General features: G+C 38.2%; 1 protein-coding gene across 5 annotated transcripts in view; it reads right to left on the bottom strand.

Annotated features, from left to right (window-relative positions):
• The window catches only part of SORBS2 (sorbin and SH3 domain containing 2), a 117585-nt gene that overhangs the window by 51945 nt on the left and 46627 nt on the right, over positions 1-19013 (bottom strand). For 2 of the 5 annotated variants that reach the window (XM_053459099.1, XM_053459114.1), the window contains exons 3-7: positions 10957-11006; positions 8775-8867; positions 5142-5165; positions 4711-4838; positions 2019-2621 (exon numbers count right to left, since the gene is read on the bottom strand). In XM_053459099.1, the coding sequence (XP_053315074.1) occupies positions 2019-2621; positions 4711-4838; positions 5142-5165; positions 8775-8867; positions 10957-10966 (858 nt within the window). In that variant the 5' untranslated portion in view covers positions 10967-11006. Of the gene's footprint in view, positions 1-2018; positions 2622-4710; positions 4839-5141; positions 5166-8774; positions 9174-10956; positions 11007-19013 lie in introns of those variants that run through there. The other 3 variants (XM_053459090.1, XM_053459107.1, XM_053459122.1) reach the window with 2 other exon arrangements.

The following is a 19013-nucleotide window of genomic DNA, read 5'->3' as shown; positions in this document are numbered from 1 at the left end:
GGTTGAGCAAAAATATTGTATGAAACGTTTAGGAATTGCAACCATTTTCATACACAGACCCCTTATATGAGGGGCTCAAATCAATACAATCATACATTAAAAGTTCATTTTTAATACTTTGTCAAGAATCCTTGCAGGCACTGACCGCTTGAAGTCTGGAACACATGAGCGTAACTAAACGTTGGGTTTTCTTCCTTTGTGATTCTTTGCCAGGCCTGCAGCTGTCTTCAGTTGTTGTTTGTTTGTGGGTCTTTCTGCCTTAAGTTTTGTTTTTAGCGAGTGAAATGGATGCTCGATCGGGTTGTAGATCAGGTGATTGACTCGGCCATTGCAGAATATTCTTCTTCTTCTTTCCCTTAAACTCCTGGGTTGCATTCACAGTATGTTTTGGGTCATTGTCCATCTGTAAAGTGAAGCATTGTCCAATCGACTTCACAGGGACACTATATCTCTATACTTTAGAATTCATCCAACTGCTTCTGTCTTCTGTCTCATCAACAGACACAAGTGACCCAATGCCATTGGAAACCACGCATGCCCATGTCATCACACTGCCTCCACCGTGTTTCACAGATGATGTGGTATGCTTCGAATGCCATTCCAAGCCTTCTCCATACTTTTTTCTTCCCATCATTCTGGTACAGGTTGATCTTAGTTCCGTCTGTCCAAAAAATGCTGTTCCAGAATGGGGCTGGCTTTTTTTTTTTTTTAGCTGTTTATGGCAAAGTCTAATGTGGCCTTTTAATTCTTGAGACTTGGATTGCACCTTCCTGGTGAACCCTCTGAATTTGCTCTTGTGTCAGCGTCCAAATATAACAAATCTTGTGTCAGTGTCCAAATATTTCCAGAACTAACCGTACATACCTAACAAAACCTTTTACTTGTTTTTGTAATTATTGCTAGAGCAGGATTACTTTTAATGCTGTTGTACTACTAAGACTGCCAACTCTTTTGAGCTAGCGCAACATGCCCCTGTCCATGGTGCTGAGAAATCCTCCTAACCCCAGAATGCAAACCTTTCATACCCAGTTGGGACTGAGATTGCATTGTGAAGTCACTTGTATTATCATGAACTTCAGAAGAGTAACTAGGGGTGGTAAAGAGGGGCTGCGACAGATAACTAGGGGGGGGCAGAATAAACTGAGAACAGTACAGCTTTACAACTGGGTACCAGAGTGCAGATTCTCTTGTTTACCCCTTGAATGACATCCACTTTACCTGCTACAGGGCCAACAATGACATCTATTCATAGTTAACTCAAAATATGAGTATTTAGGTTTTTTCATATATATTGTAACAGAAATGGGATGATGACCCATATTGCTGGCTCTTACTTTATTCCCTCCAATTGTCTTTCCCATGATATGACAAAAGCTAAATGTGTACTGTATATATCTTGTAATGCGCAGAATTTTCTACCATCATATGTATAAGCATTGAAAATATTAGGAGCGAATTGTTCAATCCTTCGCTATCAGCACTTGCTTTCTAGAGTATTAAGGTGCTACCTTTAATATGCCCTTAACTTTTCCATCTTAAAATATAACCTTAACATATCTATGCACACTTCATGTGATTTTAAGATCCGATCTAAACAGGTAGTTTACTATATTAAACATTTTTGGGGGAATTATATATATTTTTTCTCCTCCAAGGCATATCTGTGAATAACACCTCAATATTAGTGTTAGGGTTAATTGTGTAGCAATAGTAACTACAGCATATTTTAACTAAACAGGGTCTATGAATCAAGAGTGTCCCTTTGTCAGTACAGTTTTATCAAGGTTACTGCAGTTCAGAGCTGAAGAACAGCAAAATAAAATGCATTTATATAGAAAGATTATGTTTCAATAAAGGAAAAATGATCCACAGACCCCTGGAATTGGAGTGTTTGCTTGTTCTACTCAAGATTTGTACTTGGTTTTTTTTGGTGCTTAAGTCATGATTGGGTTAGTTTTATCTTCTACACTGTATCCGGCCATTTAGAAATGTTAGAAGTACTAAAGATGACAGTATACCACTTGGTTCTTTGTAGACCATGTTGCTGTACCAGTTGGCGGCTGTTGCGCAGAAATACCAGATGGCACCTTCAGAGTGTCGGAAGAAGGTTTTGCTGCCGATCCTTGCGTTTCGCCTCTGTCTTCCGCCTTTACAGTTGATTTAGAAGCTATCTCAACAGACAGGGAGGCAGTGTGTTTTTTAAGTGACGCGTTATCGGCATGGGACAAGAGGTCGAGTGAAGGTGCATGCCCGGAAGAACTGTATTTTGGATGCACGTTAAAATGAGTTTTATCTGCAGGGATCTCTTGCAAGATTAGTTTTAGGGTGGAAACCCTACGTTCCTTAGATTCATGCCTACGCTCATGGTGAATGAGGTTGCGGTTTATATGTTCTGCCCTCAAACTTGTATTAGAGAATGAAACCTGTGGATTAGTGGAGGTTTGAGTCAGCCGTATGTCTGCGTTTGATTTAGCGGAGGACATGGTGCTTTCCTTATTAGTAAAACTCTGAACGACTGATGGGATTAGTGTGGTTGTTACAGGGAGCTGATTGTCATCACTCTGCTGGTAATTAGATGGTGATCTGTGAAAGCTTCCTATCCTAGGGGGAGGTATGGGAGGCTGTTTTTCCCCCCCAAAATGTAATCACACAGCAAAACAAATCGTAGGAGAAAAAAATAAAAGAACAAAAAATACATTAGTATTTGGTACTTTCACACAATATCACATGTATACAATGTCGGTGGGTATTTTTAAAACCATGACAGGTTATACTCTGAACTCTAGACGCAGACAGCAAAGTTAAATGGGAACTCCCACCTTTCTTCTCCTATACTCGACATCAGGAGGGTTCCTACCAATGTGCGCTAAGTAGCTTTTCATTGCTTTAAGTGGAAAAGCAGGGAATCTTACATGGAATTTTTACATCAAGTAAATCGAATGTTTCTTACAGTTGGATGCATTTACTTGCCAGAGTTCAGACTCTAAGAGATGGAAATAGCCTGAGAAGACACCATATGCACCCTACATGAAGGCAAAATATTGTTAAAAATAAAGCTTCTTCTGCGGCTATGCATTTGGATACCATTAGCCAAATCAATATTGTATGTGATTACATCACACGTGTTGTATGATGTGATTAAGCAGAGGGCCATGGGTAAGAGAGTACTTGTGTGAAATATAGAAATAAATGATAGTTACTTTTTGAGACAAATATCACATATATATTTCTTACAACTACAGGACGGTAACTAAATGATATAACGATATAGTGGGAGTTCCCCTTTAAGTATCTTGTCATTGTTGATCACCACAATTATTTAACTCTGTTTCTGTATTATTTAAGTCATTTAAACAATCATTTTCTTCTAGTACACGGCCCAATCTTGGGTTCAGCAACATACATCATTTTTAATTCCTTATGACAAAATACAATGTCTCAAACAAGATAAATGTATTTATTCTAATCTTTAAAATGAATAATAAAAATTAGATTTACAAATGAGCAACTACTCACTGAATATTGTAGGGTAAGCAGTTCTAGTTACGACCGGTTTGTGAAACACTGACAAGTGAAACAAATGCCACAGTAGGTATACACTGAGAAGAGTTGAAGTGATTAGCGTACCTGCCCGTTATGTCTGCCCAAAATGAGTTGTAAGGGCAGGCAGTTTAAAATGGATTAAAAGTTTTAGGCGGTAGTTTTGTGTCTGTGGTTCGTCAATGGTAAACAGAAGTGTGTTACTGTATAAATCACTTTAAGATGGTATGTAATTTAGGATGGTAGCCCACTATGTAAACTGATTGGGTCCTCATTAGTTGTAACGTGGTGGAATCATTAGTTCTTAATAGTTTATTTATATATAAATATTTTATTTTTACAAGGTCTGTCCAGAACTCTTTGGTTTGCTCCTAAGATATCCATAGTCTTTGAGAATACCATGCCTGATGAAGGTTCAGTTACCTCAAACTATAGGTAATTATAGCCATGTTCTATATAATATTTCAAAGCATGATGAATGACAAACTTTAAATAATATTATAAGCAATGATAGTCTGGGATCTTCTGTCTTCTGCCCAAGGTGCCCAGGTAACATCACCTTTAGCGCTGCTTAAAGCAGTGAGAAACTTGAATAAAATTACCATTTGAAAAAACAACTTCAGGTTCATAAAACTACTAAAGAACAGTCTGGTCCTCCAAATTCACTTGTTTATTTTTTTTTAATTTATATTTGTTCATTTTACAAAGACTTATAAAACGCCTTCCTGCATGCAAATCCAAGCAAGCATTTTTAAGTTATCGTGTTGTGACAATCATTGTGGTGATAGTGTTGTGCATAAACCCACACTTCATTAATATACCGCACATGCATATGAGTAGTGCACAGTGATTTATTTAGGTTTGGACCTGTGAAGGACAGGGATTCACAATAAAAATAGTGTTAGACATTACTGAACCGGTTAGCCCATTATATATTTGACAAACAGTAAAAACTGTTCTGGAATGACACGCAGTATACCGACCACCAACCACAACCTATACTGGTCACCTCTTAGAAAGTGCTCTTTCTTGAGAAAGTGTATAGTCACACAACACAACACTACTCACATGTTGTTTTCACAGCAAAGTGATGGTGCCATACAGAACAGTTTTGTTAATGCGGTGAGATAAAATAATTAAATTATGTGACAGAGCATGCTGTTGACTCACTTGAGTTGGTGACTTCTTATCTTGTAGGTTTGGCCGGACACTTCGAAAACCTTTTGCTGCAAGGGAGGAACCACCAAAGTCACCATTGAGACCATCTTTGACAGAATCATTGTATGACCTCCAGATATCTAGAGTCAAATCAGACTAGGGTCAAACTGGAATTGAGTCCTCTAGCTCTGTAATCCTATTAATCTAACAGCTGCCAACGTGTTTTAAAGATCACAAAATGTTTCTTTCTCTAGAAAAAAGGTACACTGACAGTCTGACACCTAAGTTGGTCTCTTTTTGCATGCCTACCCTGTTGTATACTGTCATCTACTTAGATGAGGCTGTGTGTATAAAAATGTATTAAAATTGTATAAAATAATCACTCCAAATTTACAAAAAAAACAATATAAGTGCACAAAGCATCTTGTTTAATCATTTTATACCTGGGTCCGACGGAAAGTCGTGTCCTAAAAAAAATAAATTAGAAAATACCGTTATTAATATGAGGAAATAACAGAGGCATTATGTAAATAATATAAAAGATACAGGTGTAATGTCAATTTCTATTATGCTTTTTCCATTACTTATACTATAATTCAGGCAAATAGCTCTGACTTTAAGATATATAAATCTGAGGTAGCACACAAGTTTAAACATGGCTTCTAACATATAAGTAAGACATAAAAAATCCGCACATTCTCGTGGCAAACAGGGATGCAAATGGAATTTGAAATAATTGCATTTTTTTTAGCATGTCTTTTTGCTCTTTTATTTTTGACATTTAAAAATAATGATTCATAATTGTTCTTAGATAAGTCATTTGCGTCGTGCTCAAGAAAAGGCAATAACAATTATATTATTTTGTATTATTAATGCTCATACTGTTCTAGGAATGCTGGATTTATGTATGTCTCAGTATGTGCGTGTATAGCGGAAAGGACAATATATAGTGGATATATATGTAAAGGGTGTAAATTTAGCAATATTAATCTTCACCCTTTACATCCTCCGGTGTTTCTATAGCCCCCTGCTAAGGGCTTATTCACCAAGATTGTCAGGTTTTCACAGCGCACATGTTCATATTCTTCTAGCAGTCCATTTTTCTTTGGTATAGTAGAACGAAACACAGGGACCTATTTCAGAATATCTCTATTCACCAACGTTACGACCTTTATTGGGAACATTTTGTATCGTTAGCAGGCCTCAGTATCAGCTTATGAGGAGACTATAAAAGTTGTATGTTTACTTTTATGTTTATTGTGGTACCACAACTGCATTCAAATATATTGATAATGAGACAAATGTTTTTAATTTTTTCCAATCGGCCTTTTTTACAAGTGCTATAAGCAGGACTCAGACTGGAACAACAACCTTAACTCAGTACTATGTTTAAACATGTCAAATTCATAGGTTTTCAGCTTAATTGCCTATTCTGGTAACCGTGATATCTGCAATAGGCAATAGCGGGTTTAATAGGAAGTGCATAAGGCTAATAATTGGAAAAAATGTACTTATGTTTGGAGTACTTCCAGGGGCGTACCTAGAGTATTTGGCACCCGGGGCGGATCCTGTATGTGGCACCCCCCCACACACTTTAAAACTACCTGGCCGAAACTGAATATGACCCCCCCCCACACACCATAAAAAAATCTAACACTTTTATTTAAAGTAAGTAACACACCAAAATAGGACAAAACAATTAAATAACTATATATATATATATATATATATATATATATATATATATATATATATATATATATATATATATACACACACACATATAATTGTTAACAGCAATCACATTCCTATCATGCCCAGGCATACCCAGATTCCAGGAGGCACTCGCAGACTTGGCATGATAGCAGTATGATTGCCCTATCTACCCCTTCTCGCTCCCTTCTGCCCTATCTACCCCTTCTCACTCCCTTCTGCCCTATCTACCCCTTCTCACTCCCTTCTCCCTATCTACCCCTCCTAACTATCTACCCTCTCCCTCTTTGAAGTTCACTTACCTTTCAGGAGTCCTGCGGTGGGGGTGCAAGGCCTCTGTCTCCCAGCTCTGCCACTGTATAGAACAGTATAGAGTGATGGGAGTTATGATGTACTTTAGAGCATAATTATATAATGAAAAATACATTGGAAATGGTACAGCATAACACCCATCACTCTCACACACTTATCAATCCACACTTACCAATCCACACATACCAATCCACAAACACATACCAATCCACACATACCAATCCACAAACACATACCAATCCACACATACCAATCCACAAACACATACCAATCCACACACATACACCAATCCACACACATACACCAATCCACACACATACACCAATCCACACACATACACCAATCCACACACATACACCAATCCACACACATACACCAATCCACACACATACTAATCCATACACATACCAATCCACACACATACCAATCCACACACATACCAATCCACACATATACACCAATCCACACACATACCAATCCACACACATACACCAATCCACACACATACAGCAATCCACACACATACACCAATCCACACACATACACCAATCCACACACATACCAATCCACACACACATAGCAATCCACACACATACCAATCCACACATATACACCAATCCACACACATACCAATCCACACACATACACCAATCCACACACATACAGCAATCCACACACATACACCAATCCACACACATACACCAATCCACACACATACCAATCCACACACACATAGCAATCCACACATATACTAATCCACACACATACCCCAATCCACACACATATCAATCCACACATATACCAATCCACACACATACACCAATCCACACACATACACCAATCCACACACATACCAATCCACACACATACACCAATCCACACACATACACCAATCCACACACATACACCAATCCACACACATACACCAATCCACACATATACCAATCCACACACATACCAATCCACACACATACCAATCCACACACATACCAATCCACACATACACCAATCCACACACATACACCAATCCACACACATACACCAATCCACACACACATAGCAATCCACACATATACTAATCCACACACATACCAATCCACACATATACACCAATCCACACACATACACCAATCCACTCTCACTGTATGCTTTCCTACCTTTCCTCTTTTCTCCTTACAGCTCCTTTTCCTTCTCTTCGCTCCTCTTCTTCAGTTCTTCTGTCTTCTCTGTCTTCTTCCGGGTCAGAGGGCACGGACAGCGGTGGGCGCGGCTTCAGTGTTGTGCGCCGGGATCTAACAACAAACCCCGGCGCACAACAGCTGTTGCCGCGCGGATCGCAAGGGAGCGGTATCGGAGGTCTTTAACAGACCTCCGGCTCCCTTGAGTGATTTTAAGCCAGGTTCAAGGAAAATCCTTGAACCGGCTTAAAATCACTCAAGGGAGCCGGTGGTCTGTTAAAGACCTCCGATACCGCTCCCTTGCGAGCCTGCTCCTCCAGCGGCGGACATTACTGTCCGTCTCTGGAGGGGTGCCGGGTGCCGGCAAGTTGGCACCCCCTGAAGAGCGGCACCCGGTGCGGACCGCCCCCCCCGCCCCCCGCTAGGTACGCTACTGAGTACTTCTATGGGACAGGAAGGTTTCTAATCTTCTTTTCAAACTCTGTTTTAACTAACGTGCTACCTCGGGATTTATACAACACCTTAAAGTCCGACAAGTCTATTCACACGGTAAAAAGAGAAATTGCGGAAAAAGGTTTCACCATTGCTAGTTCCATTATGGAGTTACCGATTCAATTCAAATATATGATCTGAATATATCAAAGAAAAATTTACTTTCAAAGTATTAGGCAGGAGGGCCAGATTCTATGACATCAAAGATGTTACAAAGTGGAGCATCTGCATTTTTAAGCATGTTATTTTCTAGTAGTTATTTATTTGAAAATCTCAGACGACGTGAGGACGGATCTTTTTTGACACGTATTCTAGTTGACATGAGCATGGAGATCCTGCTTGAACGAAGGATGCATTTTGTGGTTTGGTTAGTTGTTATACCTGAAGCCAATAGATTTGGAGAACTCTGAACTCTCTTCACAGCTGTTAGTGTTACAGACATGGCAGCGCGTTTGCGAGCATATCCACCGCTATCTGGAAGCACACAAAGTGATAGTGATGCAAGCAAAACACAGACCAGCACAACAAGCACGTGCAAGGCCATCGCACAGAAACAAATGTGCAAAAGATGCATGAGCTCAAGCACACAATACACGGGGACAAGCCAATTTAGTGCATTTAGTTTGTGATTTTATGGGATTGGCAGTTATCGGTCTAAACTTTGTACCAGCGATCACACAACTAGGGAGCTATCGAGCATAATACATAAATACAACCTTATTTTGAACATTTTGTGAGGTGTACACATCAGTATATTAGTTATATTCTCCTTCTATGAGAAACACATAAGGTGCTTTGCAGAAGTTCTGCCCCTTTTTTCACCACTAAGCTGCAACCAAAACAAATAGTTAATAATAGAATAATAGAAGAAATTTTTAATAGAAAGTTAGAATTTCTGAATAATAAAAAGAAATTAAAGTAAGTAGATGTTACGAGGGGTTCTTGACCTAAGTGTTTAGTTACATATACCTATAGGGTGGACTACAGTTTACCTATTTAATGAAGCTTAATTAGTACCTCTTAAAATGATTAACATACAAGGGCATATGCATACCCATTTGTATAACAATATAATTTAGAAGGCAGATGTTTTTGAAATCAGTACAGCCTTGTGACACCTTCCAATGTCTTCCTACATACCAGCCCTTACATGTAGTAACATATCTCATAGGAGACTGCCTATTCAAGATTATTTTGGATCCTTAGAACTTAATAAACTTATACCACTTACATGCATATATTGGTTATACATTAAACATGCATGCGACCGCCATATATTTAAAGGTAGACATAAAAAGCAGGTGAGAACTTCCATTTAAATATCCTACCATTAGGGTAGGTGAATATAATTACAATAATAGTAAGCATCATGAGAAGAATTATATTCACGATGAAGAATACGCAGAACACTGTAAGCTGGGAGGTTTTAGTGATGCTAAACACAGACGTGACAAATATACAATAAATAATTCCTATTTTTGGGTGACAGATGTATATTTGTCCATCAACAGAGTGGAATGTTTCTGAAAATACCAGCTGTGCGAGTCTCTGCATTAAAATAGAGCAGATTTGTGTCTCATGCTTGGTGCATGGATACATATAATCAATGTTCTCTCAACTTGTCCAACATTGCTTAGTGCTACCTTTTTCATAACATGCAGTAGAGAGTAAGTAATGGAGTAGAGAGTAAGTAACGGGGCACACAGATTTTTGGACGGCACGCTAAAGCTCCTTACACGAAGAATATAGTTGTAAAATGCTATGTCATCATTATTATTAAACAATGTAGGAAGCATCCTCAAACTTGGACTTTTCACAAGGAATGTCCTGAAAAAACACCATCCCACTTGAAGACTCACTCCCCAAAAGTGCAGTTAAAGCGATGAGAGACATACCTTTTGCAGGATTCAACTGTCCTTATACTTTCTGCCAAATCTGCTTTTGTTTACTTTTAATGGTTAGAAATACTGTCAACAGCGTCAGCTCATTGTTTCTAATGTGGCATACATATCCTATCTCATCAGATCAGATCGCTATCAATATGCAATATTCTTTTACATTTTTTAATAGTAGCTCCCATACTGGTCCAATTTTTTTCACTTTATTTTCAAATATAAGCCTGAATATTTAACTGTAAACACAAGGCTTTGCGGTTTAACAGAATTCTTGCAGGTACAGTCAAAGATGTGACAAAGACGGCTTCTGATCCACAGTCCCACTACAGAAAGCAATCGGCCATCAGCCACCTTATAATGTAAGTGCGGCCGACGGCTTGATATGTGTGGCCGCTAGGGTTTTTATATCCAGCCGGTAGCAGCAAACTGCAGCAATCATTGGGAGTTGAGTGTATTAAAAGTCTAAAAAGTGGCCTTATCGTCGTAACGACCAATGTACATAATGCCAACCATGACCTTTTAATTATTGGAAATAAATATCTAAATGAATATTCACATAATAACCAACTCACAGGACCTAAATGTCAGCAGAACTAGGCACCACATTCTGTGATCTCCTATCTAGTGACACAGAGTTCTAGTTTATCCTCCATGCTGGAAGAGCCTACCTGTATTCATCTTCACTCCGCAGTTTGAAACGCAGATGTCTTCAGTTTGCCTGTACATAAACAAAAGCAAACAAACTTAATACACAGCAACATATAATTGAACTTTTCTGGGGAAAAAATGTAAGAAAGATAAACTTAAAATAACAGAAAAAAAAGTTTTTTTTAGCACAATAATAATAAAATGTACCCCAGCATTCATGTAGTCACTACATTTTTAACTTGTGAATACTGAATTACAAAAACAGTGTTATCCAAAAGGTAGCCCTCAAAGGTTTTTGTATGATCCTGATAGGATCTGGAAACCTAGAAAAGTTTAATATTTAGAGTATAATTCTTTTAACAGTGTTTGCATAGCCAGCCCATGCTTCCAAATGGTATACACCTCACCCCTTAAAAACAAAGTTGGACAACTTTCTTCTATTTTGTGTAGTCACAGTTTGACAAATGAAAAACATGATCAAACATCTTGTTATCCACCACGATCCTGCAGAACAGATTTATTTTACTATCTCATTTAAGAGAGTGAATCAATATTTCCAGCCCAATACGCATATATTTGGTAAAATAGATCTTTGGTAGAAAGCACTTAAACCAGCACATGACTAGGGGGTGAAGCCCTCTAACAGGTTGCACGTCAATGTGTTTGATACAGTTGAACTGGTTAATAGAACAAGCAGATTTCACAATCAGAAAAGGGTAAAGGGTGTTCTCGACTCATCACAAAACCAAGTCCTTGAGGTTTCCCACTAAAGCGGTCTCTGCATTACACAGTTTCAGTTGCGTGTGTTGGACAGAGATTCGTCTGGATGGGCAGGGTCAAGTAGGTTATGGGAATTGACACAGAGATTATGAGAGAAGGCAAATTGGTTCAGACGTTTGATATAACAATATGGGATGCTATTTTAATCGGATCACCATCATACTGTAAGTCGAGAAGGTGGAACAGAGCCAAAATGAAGGCTTTCTGAAACTGGGTGTGGATTTCACCGAAGAGGCGAATACTTAAGAAGAAGTACAGTTTCACATAGTAAAAGTGTTCTACTTGTTAATAAGGTGGAAAGATGAGGAATAATCACACACACCGGAGCCACTGTAGAGACAATGGATCTTGAGATTCAGATATGTAACATTTCGTGCCAAACACAGCGAAGCCCTACTAGGTTAACGTGTAAACATTATTATGAACCGTCTGTGTTTTTCCTTCAGATTTTGTCTACTATTAGAATTTCAACAAAAATACAAAAATTATGTATAGGGTTTCTAAAAGTATGCACGGATCCTGAGCCAGACGAATGCCGACAGAGCATGGGACCCTGGTCAGTGCCAACGCTAAAAAAGGAACACCACCACGCCAGAAATATAACCGTTAACTTGTTCTTTCCTTGAGAGGTCTACAGATTTTCCTTTCGGAAAAAGTTCTTCACTGTAGCATATAATGATCACCTAACACTTTAATATACAGGGATTACCTCAAATTTAACATATAAAAGAAAATACATAGATTATATCAAAATATAAAAAAAAATCTTCACTGACTACTTTTCCATAACCACCAAGAATATCTGGGCAGCAAAATAGTAATTTAAGAAACTTAAATTAATCCTGTGAACACAATGTGGAACCCATCAGGCTTAAGTAAACCAGTATAAAATGACATCTCTATAATATACATAATATTTTATAGAATAGATAAAAATGAATAGAATAACCATTAATGGGGGTATACATGCAATCGGACCTCTGATATCTCTTCGTCTAGTGGGGTGGGGCAGATAATCCGGACCTTGTAGGCCACCCTCCTTGTCACTTACTGGAGGCTGGGAAGTCGTACTCATCTATGGTCTGAGTAGCCTTACAACCAGGTAAAAAAACAGACGGTGTCTTCAACGATAAAGAAAAGCTGGACAACCTTCCAGAAGACTCTAATTCTAAGTGATCATACTGTAAGTACTGCACAGGTTAGTAACGTGTATCGAGCTTGTAAGAAGTTATGGCGAGGGTGCAGCTGAGATACACAACTGATTATCGGTGCAGTTCTTCTTGATGAGCAGTGGCGTCTCCAGCTTTCATATTTAGGGGGTCAGGGACCAAAGTAGGGGGGCAATTATAAAATCCTACATATACACTATATATATACACTATATATATATATATATATATATATATATATATATATATACACACACACACACACACACTCTAATTTATATATATTTTACTACATATTTAACTATATAATATGTACTTATCTCTTTGAAGTAACGACCTTAATCGAAATATGATTTTAAAATAACAGCTGAACTGGCAGTTATTTTTCATTCTTTAATATTAGACCCAGCCGCCTATATATACTAATATTGTACCCTGCCACCCTGACTGCAGACCAGGGGAAGACAGTGAGAGTCAGTGCAGTCCTGCTGCTAATATTCCAGTTACGTTTGCAGTTTATTTATACCCACAGATTAATCATTGGGTAACTAGCGCTGTTAGCCCCCGATAGGGTAACAAGGCATTAAATGTCTTATCACTTGTCATTCTGCGCAGTGAGACGCTGTGCAAGTAAATAAATATATACGGCGACGGGTCTCTGGCATTAAATCACATTTCAGCAGACAAATCGAGACTAAGATTGGACCTAATTATATTATGTATATTATATTATGTATTGTTTTATGTAGCACCATCATATTCCATGGCGCTGTACAATGGGTAATTTTACAAAGACTAACTTGACTTCATTTGCAGATATGTGTTTTGTTGTAGAGATACTTTTCATTTAAAACTTCCACTTATATCCCTGCTGAGATTAGATAAGCGGAATAGCCACCCATCAGTGGCGGTAAAGGGTTTTAAACATGCATGGGATAAGCATATGGCTCTAAGACAAATCCAAGGACTGATTGAGATCAGAGTCTTTACACCAGGAATAACGGGCCAAACGGGCCTGATCCACTATAAAATTCTATGTTTCTGTGATATTAGTCAGGGAGCCGCTACAATGTCACGCACTGCTTTGGGAAAAGGATATAAATGTATTGGTCCAACAGAAGATGGAGTCAAAGCACAGAGACATTTAAAGTTTAATAAGCGATGAACCTAGATCTATTACTGCTGGTAATATCACTTTAACATCTCCAGCTGCATGATATCATAAACTACAAGCTACAAGGATAGCTTGCAGGATGATGATAGTGATGTCACAGCAGCAGGAGAGTTAACAAGCCGCCGTCAGAGTGAGTTAGACAGTCAGTATAGACCCGTGTTGCTAGCATGATGTCTAGACAGATCCTCTTGCTGTTTATTCTCTTTTGCGGTGTGTGCGCCTTACCCAAGGGGCAAGAATCACACAATGGCTCCAGCGCTATATTTTTTTATAGCTTTTCCCTCCTTCTTCAAGCTAACTAAACCTTATTTTCAGTTTTACCTTTTTTATCTTTAAAGTTTGGATTCCAAGTCAGACGGTGAAACCCAGCAAGTCTCATAAACATTAGTTGGTTATTTTTAATGAACCAAATATATATATCTATGTATGTATATATATATATATATATATATATATATATATATATATATATATATATATGTATGTATATATATATATATATATATGTATATATATATATATATATATATGTATATATATATATATATATATATATATATATATATACATATAAAGATATTTCTACTTTTATTTTTTTTATATAAAAATGAAATCCATATCTGATGCCCAGATGGGAAAAGTAATATCGTGACTGATCTAAATATTATTCAGATACGATTTGGAAATCTATATTATTTTTCTCTAAGCGACGATTATACAGACATTATCGCCTTGTATAGATGTGGTATTTTTGATGGGTTTTAATATTTGGTAAAGTGAAAATATTAATGAAACATCAAAATTATTTTTTTAAACTTGAAATCTTTCCTTAGGAGATCTGGAAGTAAAAACCGGAACGTTTTCCGATGATGTCGTCCTTAACGTGGTATATGGAATGGTCTGCGTGACCGTGACCCTGCACGTCATTTGTACCGGCATCATGATATTCTATGTCGTTCTTAGAAAAAAGAGATCCGCGGAGCCAATACCTGTTTAAGCGAACAAAGAAGAGCGCTGCCAGTGTCCTGAAGGGAGGTGGTCGGGCTGCAGAAATCGAATGCCCGGAAAATGAATCAAATCCTTATTTTTTTTTCTAAATTGACTTTCATTTGACTTTATCGCTTGATTTTGCTTGTGAACCCAGATTCATTCATTCTCAGGACGCACGAGAGGCAGCTGGACCCCTGCAGGCGCATCAGACACAATTTATGCTTGCAGACTTTGTATTCTATCAATAATCAATAAAACGTAGATCGTGATATTACAGATTCATTAGATTCTTTTGTTCCATTTCCGCTTCTTATGGCTAGATTCCAGCTGAAAGGGTGTGATCACTTCACTTATATTCGTATTAGATCGGATGTTGAACGTTACCTTAGACGGGGGGGGGGGTCTGCTACAAACGTACTTATTTCTTCTACATCAAACACAGATAAATTATCTTATATGATTAGTTGGGCTGCCACTCGTCGTTCTACTCGTATGGAAACCCAAATTAAAGTCCTCATGAGATGGTACCTTGTTCCTACCAAACTGGTCGAGATACATCCAAACGCTAGTAATTTATGCCGGAACCCAACGCAGCAACGTGGGTACCATGCTACATGTGTGGTGGTCCGGCTCCTGCATGAACAAACTCTGGATGGCAATGTTTCTGGAAAAACCTATTTGGCGGACTTGCATAGAGATCACAGTGTGATTGGTGCAGGGGGATCGCAGGGAGGAGAATGTGAAAAAATACAAAAACAAACAAACAAAAAAAACCTTTAAACCCCTAGCACAACATCTAAAAAGTATAAATGTGGCAAATAGGGTTTTAAAATAATTAAATGGTGAGAAGATGAGATCAGCTTGGTTAGCATTAGTGAGTGTAACACTGTTAAACACCAGGGAATCCTATACTCCAATGAATCTGCTATGGATAAAAAAATAACACTATATATATATATATATATATATATATATAGTATTGACAGGTGCTGTAAGACAACAGTGACTTCATGGCGCCAGTTCTGCCTTGTCCTTAGTTTAATAGATCAAGACTATTATGACATTTTACTGCATAGCATTATGTGGCTGACACGGCATAGCATGGGGCATTCATTCGGAATCGGATTTATATGCATTTCACATATTGAGTGTAAAACCTAGAGCGAGACCAGTGTTACTTTGGTTCTGTTTCGATCATGTTTCTAAGACTGTACGTTAGACCATCCTAAAAGAGCTACAAATTATTATTGAAGACCCCGCATTCTTGGAGTGTTTTCTTGCTGCCAGTGGAGATGAGGCTTGTGCTATTCTTTGTCACACAGTAACTTAACCGGTGATGGAGGCCATGAAAGAGGGCTACCCTACCCACACTACCCTAATTCATCTTAACACGTCAGACTAGCATGTGAGGTGGGAGGGAATCGCTCATCAGCATGGCCGATACCTCAATTATGATGAGAAAAGAAAAATATGATTTTTCAGTATCCTTAAAACGAACATACACATCTAATGGATTGCTACGCAAAACAGTAACATATGGGACTTATTAGAATAGTGAAAATGAGGACATTTTATTGAACCTTACTTTCATACTTACGGGCAAATATATTTGGGATTCCGTCACACTATATGGCCATATATCGCTTAAGCCTTGCTTACGCTAAGTACCCCGTTCCTTACAATTTCTACCTGAACCAAGCAATCATAGCAACTTAACAATAAGGGACAACTTAATCAAATTAAATTTAAAGTTAATGGGGAGAAATAATCATGCAGATGTTTAGAACAGGGAGTTCAGATGGTTACTCATAGTATACATTCGGTTATTTTAACATGTAAGCAGTATTCGGGTTAATTTGGTGTTAGAAACAATAAAATGTGGGAAAAACACTAGATTCACATTTAGTGCTAAAGATGGCCGAGCCCTGAGAATGTAGAGTAGAGTAGATATTGACCTTGACATCTATGTATATGTATATATACGTATGAAACCGTATAGTAATGGGGTTAGATGCATACTCAGGAACTATCCAGTTTTGCTTAAGAAGGTCTCTGCTTTACATCGGTCCGCGGCAGGCCTGACGATCATATTCCTGGTGGGTAAGTTGCGTGTAGTGCCTCCCCAATTTGGGTATTCAATGCTTATTCTGTCTCTCTGTCCGAATACCACCCATCGGGACCACTGTTTCTGGCACTATAAGTGAAGATACCCATCTGGGAAAAATAAAACCGAGATCCACCAAAGTTTCCAAATATCTCTGCGAGTGGGGTGCCAACAATCTACAAAACTGGTACTTTAAGCCCAAAACATAATTAAAGCTCTTGAAAGAATAACACACGCCCAACTGCTGTAACATGCGCAGGATCACTCCCAAAATAAAAACAGCTGAAGCAGTAACTACAATTAAACCAAAACATTTCAAACAGCCGATAGTGTGTAACAACCTTTCAGTGAAATGTGCGTTAAGTGATAGAATATGTTATTAATGTTATTATAGCTGCAATGTCAACATGATATAACGAATGTTAAGCTGTGATGTGTCAACTAGGTAATTGCATAAAAGCAATTAGTACCATTTGAACAAGCTATGTAAAGCAAATCACATGTTGAATGTTCTTGTATGTCCACCGTAATCATAGAATGCTCATTGTCATTTAATAGGAACCTTAAAAATGACCCTAGAATTATCATATTAACTTAACACCCTTCTAGCTATGGCTCTCGCATACTGCAGACAGAGATGTTTGACGCATCGCCACTACTTCCACTCACGTGCCGGCCACAAGAAATCAACAACAAGGTGGGCTTTTCAGCAGATTATCATCTATTGATTGATTCATATAACGCCATCATATATCGGTGTCCAGTACAATGGCTAAACAAACATGATGACCTGCTATAGCCTTCACGCTGGGTACATGTATGATTCATTTAAAGAACATATAGTAGTTCATGTTAGCTTTACAACAGGCACAGTAAAGAGGAGATAAGAAAAATGGAGCAATAACCTGGAATTTTTACTTACCTGGAATGTGAAGGCTAAAATGAACCGTAATCTGTGCATTTCCAACTGTTACAACTAAATAAATACAGGTGACTGGGCAACAAACCAGAGTGCCCTGTCGGGGGGTTATTTATAGGCGCTGCAATCTATTCATTAAAATTCCTTCACTCAGTTATTTTGATAGCTCTGTTTTCTGAGCTTGGAGGCCTGCAGTTTTTCCTGGCTTAGTCGCAACAGAGGTTGTGTTTCCTTTCCATATTTAATGAAACAGAAGGGTAACCGAGCTCACAGCGCATTCATTATTGAGAGGTTGGTTAGAATTGTCCGATCTGTATTTTATATCTGTTTGTGACATATTTTGTTCTATTTAAGTTTTACAGAAATGCTGTTTCCAAAAGTATTACGTTTTGAGGCATGGACTCTAAATGGGAGAGTCCTAAAGCCATTTGTAATCATGATTTTTTTAGTGATATGAACAGGTTTTGACGCTCTTGTTCTCTAATCCATGAATTCCGTCACTGTCAGCTACTTGCAGTCTTCCAAGCGAGGTTAAACGAGAGACTAGAAGTCATATTTAAATGCAGCTGGCCACTTCTCAGGGGTAAAGAAAAAAGTGTCGGTGCGCTAAGCTAGTCTCAGGCTCAAATAATACAAATGTGTAATACGAGGCCTACCAAACAGGTGTAAGCATGCTGCAAGAAACAGTGTATTGGCTGTACAATGTATACAAGAAACAAAAACTGTCTGCGCTTCTTACCCTAATAAAGTTGGCAACAAATATATAAACATAATATAAATGAGAGGTTTTGGTTATATGAATTGGCCAAAGCATAATTAAGCTCACCCGCCACGTCAAGGCGCACTCTCAATAGGGTGAGAACCTACTCTCACCTCCTACATAGTGGGCACACAAAGCAGTTTATACTGCTACCAAAACCTTATTAATGTGTTGGGGGAGG

Source organism: Spea bombifrons, chromosome 1, assembly GCF_027358695.1.
Source record: "Spea bombifrons isolate aSpeBom1 chromosome 1, aSpeBom1.2.pri, whole genome shotgun sequence".
NCBI lineage: Eukaryota > Metazoa > Chordata > Amphibia > Anura > Pelobatidae > Spea > Spea bombifrons.
The sequence above is the reverse complement of the archived record's forward strand: the minus strand, read 5'-3'. Positions and strand labels throughout refer to the sequence as shown.